Source organism: Silurus aristotelis (assembly GCF_946808225.1).
Source record: "Silurus aristotelis genome assembly, chromosome: 1".
In the NCBI taxonomy this organism is placed as follows: domain Eukaryota; kingdom Metazoa; phylum Chordata; class Actinopteri; order Siluriformes; family Siluridae; genus Silurus; species Silurus aristotelis.
In genome coordinates, this window is record NC_139574.1 from 17665983 (window position 1) to 17678828 (window position 12846).

General features: G+C 34.8%; 1 protein-coding gene across 1 annotated transcript in view; it reads left to right on the plus strand.

Moving 5' to 3' along the window:
• fhl3a (four and a half LIM domains 3a) overlaps positions 1 to 10734 on the plus strand; it is a 32390-nt gene extending 21656 nt beyond the window's left edge. The window contains exons 2-6 of the mRNA XM_083548824.1: positions 5251 to 5429; positions 6286 to 6460; positions 7848 to 8017; positions 8560 to 8746; positions 8841 to 10734. Coding sequence (XP_083404950.1) covers positions 5274 to 5429; positions 6286 to 6460; positions 7848 to 8017; positions 8560 to 8746; positions 8841 to 8992 — 840 coding nt within the window. The 5' untranslated portion in view covers positions 5251 to 5273 and the 3' untranslated portion in view covers positions 8993 to 10734. The remainder of the gene's footprint in view (positions 1 to 5250; positions 5430 to 6285; positions 6461 to 7847; positions 8018 to 8559; positions 8747 to 8840) is intronic.
• The last annotated feature ends 2112 nt before the right edge of the window (positions 10735 to 12846 follow it).

Here is a 12846-nt window from a genome sequence, read left to right on the forward strand (position 1 = left end):
TCACAGTTTTTTCACAGGAAGTTAAACATCCAAAACTTTTGGGACCTGCTTTGTGGAGAGTTTGGGTATTTAAGGGCAAACTTATCCATCATAGTCACATTTTCATCTCGTTGAAGAAACTGTATTTCCTGCAGTCTAACACAAAATTCCTAAAGCGTTCATTAAAAAAGTAATGTACTTCCACCATTTTCTTGATTGTTTGTTTTTTGTTTTATTGATTTTGTTTTGCTTTTTTCTAGTCTAGGAATAGTGGAGGACTTATATTGACATTAAAAAAGTATTTATTTCTCCTCCTTTTCACTGCATCGTGCTTTCACAAAAAGCCATTAATCAGCTTGCTGTGATGAAAATACAATGTGACACAGAGGTTTAAGGTTTTGGGTAAGGGTTTAGCAAACCACTGTGAAAGAGTTCTACATGACCTCAACAACCATTCCACAAAAGAAGGTAAAAACAGTTTTTCTGCATTTTAGTTTTTAAGAGTGATTATAACATGAACATGGCCCAGCAAAAAAGTATTGCTTTGCTACTTTGGTAAGAAGTGTTCTCAGTCTCTTTCCTTCCACTTAGTTTTTTATTTTTTATTTTTTAAACCAAAGCCAGACTGGGTCTTTCAAGAGCAGGCAGAGTGGTTACTTTACATTCCCAGCTTCTGGGTTCAATCATGTTTTGACCCAGGGTCAATGATTACATCATCCACTTCTTTCTGAGAACGAAGTCATGAGATGCCCTGGGTTCATTTCTCATGTCTAAAATGTCCACACTTTTGTGTGCTTTAGCTGCATTTGTACAATATTTTAACTTGTACTTGAAATATTGCTATAGTGCAGTAATAACAATCCCCACCCTTGACAAAACAGTGTCTGTATATCAGGTTTTGAAATCAGCAGGCCTATAGCTCCTGTGTGTACTTGTAGATGAAAGTTTTTATATCTAAAGCTTACTTGTCCCCTAAGGCTATAAATTTACTTGGAGTTGGAATGTAGATTTTGTCCTTTTGTAGAGGCATGAATATATCCTGAACACTGGTAATTTAAAACACAACCTAAATTTACTTAAGCTATTTCAAAAAATGCACACCCACCCACATGCGCATATATATATATATATATATATATATATATATATATATATATATATATATATATATATATATATATATATATATATATAATCGTTTATATATATAAAGATATAAAGATGCTTAAACATTCATTTTTTAATTTAATTTTATTTAACCTTTATTTAACCAGGTTAGTCTCATTGAGATATAGAATCTCTTTTTTAAAGGGGCCTGGCTAAAATAGCAGAACAAAATTAAATCACACAATCACAAAACAAACAAAAAAACGCAAAAGACAACTCAAGTACATTTCAATTTAAATAAAAGTGCCATTAATTAAAACATTTGCATGTGTGGATAGACTCATGTTCTATAGATTTAACATAATGTTTTAAATCATTTAAGGAAATTAGACACTGTAGCTTTAGTGATTTCTGTAGGTCATTCCAAGTTGAAGGTGCAAAAAACATAAAAGCATTTTTGAACAACTCTGTCCTAGCTTGAGGAACATTTAATGAGAGAATTTTCTGGGACCGTAAACCACAAGTACTCTGTACAAAAGAAAGAAATTCGGATATGTAGCCTGGCAGCCTGCCTATAATACCCTTATATATAAAAATATAAAGGTGAGTAAGCCGGCGATTTGACAGAGAGGGCAAATTCACTTTGGAGTAAAGTGTACAATGATGCGTGAGAGGTCTGCAATTTGAAATAAACCTTAAAGCTCCATGAAACACCGCATCCAACATCTGAAGACACTTTGATGGGGCATTCATATACAACAGATCACCATAATCAATAATAGAGAGAAATGTGGCATCAACTAGCCTTTTTCTAGCAGAAAAAGTAAAACAAGGTTTGTTCCTAAAGAAAAAACCTAGCTTCAATTTCAACTTTTTTACTAGATTCTGTATATGAAGCTCAAAAGAAAGGTGCTCATCAATTAAAAATCCTAAATATTTATAAGATAAAACTACCTCAATTGTTTTACCCTGGTCACTAACAATATTCAGGTCTAACTCTTTTTTCATTGAGTTTGAAAATACCATTACTTTCATTCATGAAAACCACTAGCCACTTCCTTGTTAGCGGCTAATGCTACCGCTATGGATTCTTTAGCGTTTTTATGAATGCTCAAAACAAATCATATATATATATATATATATATATATATATATATATATATATATATTTCTCTCTTAAAAGGACATGTGGATTCCACATGTGGAAGGAGTGAATAAATGAAGGATGGAAGGAATTAAGACATTTGTTTAATTATGCTGAAATAAATAGAACAGTTATGTAAATCATATCTTTAGAAAAGTTAATATTTTTATATATTCACTTACAAACACATCTGTATTACCCAAATGCAGTCTAACAAATATAAACTGTTTATTTAAAAATTGCCTTTTATTTAATTTTTCTTAATTAATTGAATTTGTGCCAATTTTTGTGCCAATCAATATTAAGGCTGTGGTTATCAATTATTTTAGTAATCGAGAAATCTACTGATTATTCCAACAATTAATCGAGTAATTGGATTAGAAGTACTTTTTGACTATTAAAGAGCAATACTAAATTTAAAAGAGAAAATAATTATGGTCTCTTAAAACGTAAAAGTAATTTTCTTTTTAGAAAAATGTACATTTTATTGATGAAACTGCATACAAAAATATTTGTAAAAACTGAACCCATTCATTGCATTTAAAATACAAATATATAAATAAAAAATCTTAAATAAAAATACATTTCAGATTACTGTAAGAAAAAAGTAAACGCACTGTACGGTTGTGTTTTAGGTTTTTTTTGCACTTACGAGTTTATTTCTTATAATTAAAATTTTTTTTCTTACAATTCTGCTATTTTCTTCTGGAAATTCTGACTCAATTCCTCGCAATTCGGACTAAATTCCTCGCAATGTTGACTTTATTTCTCGCAATTCTGACTTTATATCTCGCAATTCTGACTTTATTTCTGGTGCATCCTCCAGTAACCATGTTGTCTCCCGCAGAGCTGATCGTTAGATAGAGTTCTCCAAAGATCAGAAGCTTAGTTTTATACCATGCGATTCTATTAATTGTAGCCTATTACGTTTTCAATGTGTAAAGATTTCGGACACTACAGAGGTGGTGACGGCGCTCGATTGGATTGAAAAAAATCAGAATTGCAAACAAAAATTTTGCGCTTTCTTTTTATGTGGTCAAAACGGGCTTTCATATGAATCTTCTCCTCGCACCTCACCGTTTTCTCCACATTCTTCTATTGTTTTATTCTGCAGCATCTTTTGTGTTACCTGTCCAGAACGCTCCAGAGTTTAGCGGATGGTGCATCAGTAATAAATGTCCGTGTGTAGTTAAATGGCATCGAGACAAATCATTTGCCTTAATGATTTCTTTTGTATTCGAATTATTCAAGTTACTCGAGGAATTGTTTCAGTCCTAATCAATATCATTAAAAAGTGTATTGCATTGATTTGATTTATTCTTATTATTTGTTATAAAATATTATTTTATATATTCAAAGCTCAAGGTAACCATTTACTATTAGGAAGTCTAAAACATTAGCGTCATCACCCTCATTCCAGATAGCTGTTTGGTCGAATCCCAGGTGCAGCCCAGCTGTTGACAAACTGTCTCTGATCTCATACCAGCTGTTATAATGGGGCCTGAGTCATTGATGGCAGTCAGTGCCATATTTGGACATACAACAAAAATCACAATCGACACACAATAGACAGAGACATCCATTTGACCTAATCAAAATACTAACATTTAAAAATGTTTCTTGATTTAAAACTAGAATTATGGTAGCAGACATAATGTCCAGCAGAAAGCACAGGCTTGCGACAGCAACAACAATGCGTCAGATTCTTTGAGTTTTAGCAGAAGAGTTCAGAAACCCAAATATGATCTAATATATTAATGCTGGTAGGAGGGCTTTACTCAATGGCTTTAAAAGCAAATTAAAGATTCTTAAACTGGATCTCTTAATAGACCAGGTGAGGGTGGGGTTTGGATAAAACATGTGTTTGTGGGCTCTGGGGGACAGTCAGTCCAAGATATTTAAGCCTATATTGTATCAATTAAGTAACCATTACTTAAAATGTTTCTGTACTATATATAGTAGATTGCTAAATATTTTTTTAATGATAGCAGGCTATGAAGAGATGATCTTTTTAGCAAAGTGTGTAACAAAACTTGATTAAACCTGAAAGGCCTCACAGATTTTTCATTAGAAGATTTTAATTATGTAAAGCAAAGGCAACCTCAGGCTATGTAGCTGAACTCTATTGTGCCCTCATTTATGGGTCACCATAGTTTGAAGGAGCTCTTTAAGCACCTCATCTGAAAGAGCAAATGGTGTCATATTAGTGATAAAGCATGTCATCTGATTATTTATTAATCTTAGGAATGCTCTTTTTTTTATCTGAATTACGCACACCCGGACTCATTTTGTCATCTGAGAAGAGAAAAGAGGAAACAGAGAAGCTGTGTTGGCTTTCTTTTTATCCTCTAGTTAGTGATTACATGATCCCTGAGGTCTTGTGTAAGACAGGCAGTGCAAACAGGCTGTAAGAACCGCTCCTTTATTTCATTTGTGGCTGTGATTATCATCATTGCTGGGTGGTAGAAAATAGATAACCCTACCCAGTGAGCATATTATTTCACATGCAGCTCTTTATCAGCTTTTTGCGATGTTTTGGCAACCTGATCCTGCTCACACAAGGCTGTAACAATATTAGTTTGTGATAAGGTTGTTATAGTTTGTGTTGTGAGAAATAGGTGTGAATGTGCAGTATGAATGTTCGATGTAAAAACTATTTTTCTGTATGTTTCCTACTCAGCTGCTCATCTTTTATATACTGTAGGTGGTCTGTACATCTTTGCCTAAATACGTTTTTTTAAATATTTACATATGCAACAAGGAAATGTTTGTAAGTTTTGCAGCTAGATACACATTTTCTTTGGATTCTACTGTAGATATTGTTTTTCTTTCCCATTTAGTTTTACAGTCACTCTATTCAAAACTATGCAAAAGCGAGTTATGACTATAAGGAAAGGAGATTTTATTGAGCATTTTGTGCAATATGAGCATTTTGTGCAAAGTTTAATGGGAGATGGCTCTTTCTCACCTTCCCACCTGCTCCGTCACACAGCTCACCCCTCAGTGTCTGTGTTTTACAGAAGTTGACACTGACTGGGGAAACATGAGCGAGCGTTTTGATTGCGATAACTGCAAAGAATCCCTGTACGGGAGGAAGTACATCCAGGCAGAGGAGAATCCATACTGCATCCCCTGCTACGACAGTCTATTTGCCAACACCTGTGATGAGTGCAAGGAGCTGATAGGCCATGATGCACGGGTAAGTCTTCAACAACAAATTGAAAATTACTGTTTTGTACTTCCGAAGAAGACCCCTGTAATTAACAGAGACTCTACCACATCAGACAGTTTCTTTGAGCTAGAATAGATCACAGCTATTTCTTAGCTGTTAGATTTTTTTTTTAAATAGATTCCATCAAAACAGTAATGATTAAATTATTAGGCAGGATTTCAATGACTAAGGTGAGCCACTTTATTTCCTTGAACCAAATTACGTGTAAATAAAAAGAGCAACTGCCAAAGCACAGTACAGTAAACATTGGTCAGGAAATAAGTCCAGCGTCATGGAGGAAATGGAGTTCTGGAGAATTGTACTTATTGACAGGCAGGGACAGGTAGCAGTAAACCGAATTTATCTTTGTTGTATAATATGCAAGCAACTTATTTTGCAAATTTTATACCTATATACACCACATGCAGTAAAACTTATTCATGCGCTGCTGATTTGCAAATGAAAAAAAAAACAAAAATACGTCATTGAAAATGTTTAGATAAATAATAATGTTAATTTATAAGCCTCTTAAAATATATATATATATATATATATATATATAATTTTTTTTTTTGTCTTTAGTAATTGTTTTCAGCTTTCAGTACACTGTATCCTTAGTATTGTGAAGTTCTCTGTCAGTAATTCAACCAAAAGATCCCTAAAATACTATTGTTATGGCACGTATTCTGAGAAAATTCGTATTTTAGTTTTATTTTAGGTTAAAATCGTCAGTGTGTAATTCCTTTTAGGTACTGTATTGTACAATGTAACAGAAAATTCTCATAACAGCAAAATGATGTGTGTCTGTGTGTTTCTGTGTGTGTCTGTATGTGTGTTTGTGTAGGAGCTGTTCTATGAAGATAGACACTACCATGAGCACTGTTTCCGTTGTTTCCGCTGTGACCGGTCACTGGCTGATGAGCCCTTCACAAGCCAGGATGACGCTTTGCTCTGCAATGACTGTTACTGCAATGAGTTCTCTTCCAAATGCGTCGCATGTGACAAGACCGTCATGCCTGGTAAGAACCCACCAAGCACTTTGGACATGAGTCAGGTCTTTTGTTTGTGTAAGCCAAATCTGCTAAGCAGCCTTTTAAAATAATAATACTAATAATAACAATAATCACAATAATGATGATGATGATGATGATGATGATGATGATGATGGGTTCAATGCTGAGATCTGTCACTATTAAGTTTCCTATGTTCCACTCACAAAAGCATGCTAGTATGTAAATTGCATATTTTAAATGACCACTTGTTATGAATTTGTGTAAGCATGGTGCCCTTTAATCGACTGCTGGCCCTCGGTATAACCAAGGAACTGAAGCACTGGTATAGGACTATTTTATGGAGTTTAAGACTATCAGTGCTTATCCTGTGCTTAGTGGAGTCATTCATTCATGCTGTTGGCTGAGGTAAAAATTAGGAGTAGAAGAAAGAGATGGTAAAAGATCCAGTTCTAAAAGTAAGGCAAAATTTAGGCAGTCAGCAAAAAGGCAGATATGACAGTAATTGCCAGTGTGCCGATCTTGCTGTCTTTCAGCCAAATCTTTGTGCGTGGCAGTCTGCCAAACATCTGATGAGAGAAGGAGATAAGCCTCTAAGCTATTTCATCAGCGGCTGTATCATCCAGAAAAAGAGTAATAAAATAGAAAAAGATTCCTAGAGTAAATAAGGCTTTTGTTTTCATGTTAATAATAAAAAAAAAAAATAATTCTGTAGTTTTAAAACGGACAAAACATTCACTTAGTTTTGTTTCATTTCTGTAGTAATAATATAGAATGTAAACATAGACATTACTTTGTTCCAACAGAGAAAAACTTGTTTCATTCGTTTTACACAGAGGCTTTCATTTCACAGAAAGACACATAGTTAGTGGTTAGAAACTCTGTCTGTGATGTGGGATCAGCAAGTCAGAAACAATACTCTCTATGTTAGAGAAATTCACTTAAACACACATAGCATACCAAAGTGTTTACACTTTTCTCAGATTAATTTCACCCCTATGGGTTCTAGACTGAAAATGACTCCTTTCGTACTCTCAGAGTCGAAAGCCATGTTCCAGCTGAATATATCTTCAAAAAAAGCCTAGAGGATTATCTCCTCTGTCTTTCCTTTGCAGAGGAAAGCTATACTGAGCTTTTTAATATGGCTTTACTGAAAAAACCCTCAGCTGCCCTTTTCATCTGCAGAACAGCTAGTAGACTTCGAAGGTCACTTATAGAGCATAATAATATCAGGTCATTATATTTCTTTTTTTTTTATCCGATCACAGAGGAACTGTCTTTTGAAGAACATTTGCTGCACTTGAAACCCTTTAGCATAAAGCCATTTTGCTTAGATAGAAGGTATATTGATAATATATTTAGAATAAACATAGGGAACTTTTTCTTTCTGTTTTAGGCACTAGAAAGCTGGAGTATGCTGGCAACACATGGCATGAGGGCTGTTTCATTTGCAGCAGCTGTAAGCAGCCGATTGGCTCCAAGTCCTTTATTCCAGATAAGGATGATCACTACTGTGTGCCTTGCTATGAAAACAAGTTTGCCCCTCGCTGTACTCGATGCAAACAGGTTAGTATCAGTAAGTACTTAGTAAAGCAATTTACAGGATTTTCCCATGCATTACTAATACCTAATCAACCCAAATCAAAATTCTTCTCAGGATTAAACTTCTCTCTGGGATTTTGGGATGATTAATAGATCTAGCTTTCTAAAAAAAAAAAAACTCCTTTTATAAAAAACAAACCTACAGTTAGGGACATGTGCTAGGAGAGACTAAAATACCACTTCAGATAGACATTTAACTTCACTGTTAGCTGTCATGTCATAGCTATAGGGTACCTATCGCATTCAGGATGTATTCTCACTTTTTCCCGACTCCCAAATCACCATAGCCCTGACAAAGTCTTGGATTTCAACAAATTGTCATGTCACATAATACATGATACAGTATCTATTTAATATGGTAACTTTTTAAACACTGTCCTACCGACAAGACCTACTAAACCAAGGATGTACATGTAGCTGATACTCTGTGCTGGAGTATTTACTTATGTTATTTTATAGACATTATAAGAATGTGTAATATTATCTAAAAGGTTAATTTGTTTTAGGTCTTGGCCAAAGGTGGTGTGACCTACCGCGATGAGCCGTGGCATAAGGAGTGCTTTTTGTGTGCAGGCTGCAAAGTGCAGCTAGCTGGCCAGCACTTCACTTCCCGAGACGACCACCCCTACTGCATTAAGTGTTTTGGAACCCTCTACGCTAAGAAGTGTGAGGCCTGTAGCAAACCAATCACAGGTACATCAGAGTAACTATAAATCTCTATGATTAAATGATGTATATGGTTTTTGTTATAAATCTGTCTCCTGCATGCATATGTGTGTGTTCCCAGGTTTCGGTGGAGGGAAGTACATTTCATTTGAGGAGCGGCAGTGGCACCAGTCTTGCTTCACCTGCACCCGGTGTTCGGTGTCTCTTGTAGGAGCTGGTTTCTTTCCTGAGAGGGATGAGATCCTGTGCCGCGAATGCAACAGCAATCTATAGAGCCTTATTTACAATACTCCCCATTCTGCCAATCTCTCTGTCTCTCTCTCTCTCTCTTTCGCTCTCTCTCTCTCACTTATACACACATACACAAACACACAAACACACCTACAACCATGTCTCTATGCATCCATAGAGTTTTAGAAATACTGATTGGCTCAGCAAAAGCTGTGGTGATTACAATATCCCTATTTGATAGCCAGTCTGGGGTGTTTGTAAAGCATACAAGCAACTTTTTGGCAGATGGTGCAACCTCCCCTTTTCTTCTAAGGTAAAGATAAGTTTATTTGTCTAAGAATTTTCTTGTTTGCAAAAGAATGACTATGCAAGACCATGCTTGTTAGAAACTAGTCTTTTTAGAATTGTGCCTTACTAGTTTGCATTGCTCACCCTGTATGCTTTCACTTTATATAAATTAATGCCCTCATTGTAGGTTCTATTTTTATTTTTATCTTTTTATTTTTTTTACTTAAAACCACAGCGAACTCAGGCGTAGCTCAGTGTGCTACGTGTCCCACTCTTTTTTTCATCAAACTGCAGATTCCTTAGCTGCACTGCTTGCTTTGTTGAGATGGAAAGCAGTCCATCATTTTTTCCATTCAGTAGTGCTTAAGCAATGCTTAAGATAAACCACCCCCTCTCTCTCATCCTAGGACTAAAAACAGGAGATGTAGTAATTATTATAAAGACATAATCCACCCATTCTGTATTTGTCCTGGTTCAGTTGAACTGATTTGACTGTTAAGGGAGAGAGCTAATAATGTGTAGTTGAGTATATGATTGCAAACTATAAAACACCTTAGACAGATTCCTCCATAAACTTCAGAGTGCTCTGTGGCCCACTAGAAAGGTTAATTTCCACAAAAAAAAACTTAATTTTGTTGTATTGGCCACAAGAACACATGCTTGGCAAGGCTTTGTATCTGAAAGGTCTGCTCCAAGTCTGTAGAAGTTAATAAAAATGCTGGTGTGACTATTTGAGGTTTGTCGTTTTTAAGCACTTTTGATGTGTTTCTGTTTCTGTTTTGTTTTTTGATTATATTGTATGTCAAACTGCATTAAACGGTTATTCCAAATAAATGTATGTATATCACACCAAAAAAGCAACTTACAAGAAGTGTGGGAAAAGAAGTGTGATGTGTTTTTATAGAAAACATTCATGCATTTGCACTATGGATTAAATTAAATATATCTTAAACACAGACATCAATAATAATAATAATAAAAAAAATATAGTATGCATACACTGCATATAAACACAATACAAACCACTGCCTGCTTTCTCTTTCTGAATTCCTTATATAATCTTTGGTCTACTATATACATATGCAATACTTTTCTGTTTTTCCTTAGTCTTTTATATGCAACATGCTATTTTTTTTCACATTTGATGAGTGAATGACAGGGCAAGTCCCATTAAAATGTATGTTCAAATATGAATATGTCAGCAGAATGGAATGCATGCATTTATTGTGTTTTTTTTTTCCTTTCACCTTTATCATTTATTGCTTTGTTACTGAAGATAATATTACTAATTTCACCATAAAATATTTCTAAATGTATGTATTCACTTTGAGCTTTGATGCTGGCTAGTCAGAGTTAGCTAATGCTTTTTTTTTTTATTATTATTATTGTTTATAGAAATATGTAATACGGACATTTGGAATGGAAAAGAGGTTTAAAAATAATTCATTCTGATCAAAATGTTGATGTTATTTGTTAATAAATCTTTTATAAATTAATCCAACTTTGGTATCTTTGTTTTGGGAAAAGTATTTTTTAGAAAGAGTCCTTATTCAATTATGATCAAATCTGTAACACAGCAGGTTTAATCAAATATAAATTTGTATTTATTATCGGCTCATTGTAATGACTATGTTTAGTGGTTTAAATATTGATCTTGAGCTGTATTGGGATATAAACCTTCAGTGGGTGTGTGTGTGGGGGGGGGGTGTTTGTATAGATAAGTGTGATGCTGGTTTTTAATTTGACTCACAAGCAGTTTTTGGTTGTACCTGTTTATGGTACATTTTCAATAAACAGGTACAACCTGTTTATGGAAAATGTTTATGGCCATTTTCCAACTAAACAATTTAGTTGCCCAATTTAAACTACTCCATCCCTGACCAGGAGGTAACTAATGATAAGTGAATGCTGCAAATGCATCATTTACCTTCACCTTAACTAATGTATTTTTTCTTTTCCCATTTATATTTGACAGCTTGCTCATGACTATGAGCTTTATATCTGATCACACCTGTATGAAAATTAAAAAATCTCTGCTTGTGTGATTGTTTCATTGGAGCGCACACACAAGTCCAGTCCCAGCGTACACCCTTTCTCTCAACCAGATGCTTAGCAACATGCCTTGTGCTCCTGTGCTTAACTATAGCAGTATTTATTTACAACATGTCTGTTCAGTCAAAATAATAGATTTGCATTTGGTTACATACATATAATGTATTATTTTCACCTGGAAAAGTATGCACCACTAATGCATGCACAATGCACCATGAAAACATTTACAACAATGGTTATTAAACACTACTTTCCCTACTCCTAATATCGCTAATTTCATAGAGAGAATGATAAAGTGCATTGTTAATGTGGAAAATATCTTTAGGGATGTGGGTCTCTGGGATTGGAGTTGTATAACAGAGGTCTTACTTTTAAAGACACACTACATGTATTGATCATTTGAAAGATGCATACAGAAGAAAAAAACTCAAAAACAAACTAAAATGTATAGAGCTGTACACTTTAATTAATGTACACATTCATTCAGTGGCTATGTTAGTGGTTTTTGTTTTATGTACTAAAATGCAATCTGTATGGTTTAGTAAAATCATATTGACTATTTCCCTTCCTCCACCACTACAAAGCTTATCAACTGTTCTGTCTTATGCCCAGTTACCCTGCTGTCATGCCCTTGACTAATCACACACCTGTTCCCAATCACATGTTCACTACAAATACACACCACAAACTCAACTTGTTCCAGTATATACTTTCTAGTGAACTAGGGTTGCTACCAAACTGGTAGAATAAAATGCAGTTTTGCCCTTGCTAATTTACTAAAACTACAAGTTTGCTGTGTCTTGGTCTGTTTGTTTATCAGTGGAACAATGATCTATTTTGATTATGGTCTTTGCTCTTTTCAATAGCTTCCCCAACTTAACTTGCTCATTAGCACATCCTATATTTGATTAAAATCACAAATTATTTCTTTTTTAGCTTTTTAATGCTACTTACTCGGTTAAAAATGTTAATCAAGTTAAAGCAAGTTAAAACTTTACCCGTTTATCTCTTTACAAGTGCAACAAGTTCAAATAACACATTTTCAACAATGTAGGTCGAGCAAAATTCTTTATTCATGTGGAAATTGTAAAAACAAGGGAATAGCAATATTTCCAAGTTTGGTTGTGCACACCTGTATCTAATATACAGATGCTCCGTAAGAGTGTGATTAACCAGAACAAGTGTGATCATTTAGGGCAGGAGCTGAACTATGTGGTAGGAAACTTCAGGATCACTGGAGGCTATTACCAATGCACATAAACCTGAAACTTTGTTTATAAAAAAAGAAAATAGGGAACAGTATTGTGCAAATATGAAATCTCCCCTTCATCACTTAAATCAGATTTTCTTACCTGCTATCACAAATGTGGAAGTTTTTTCCCGCATCACAGATTGATTTATGTGTGTATGTGTGTCTTTGCTGACTATGCTGTTTCATCACCTTCATGAGAAATAGAAACTCGCGCGCGCACACACACACACACACAGGCTGATTCGAGCTACTCGCTCGTCCCTGCATTGGTTCATGTCTTCCTCCCCTTCTCTCTTTCAGCATT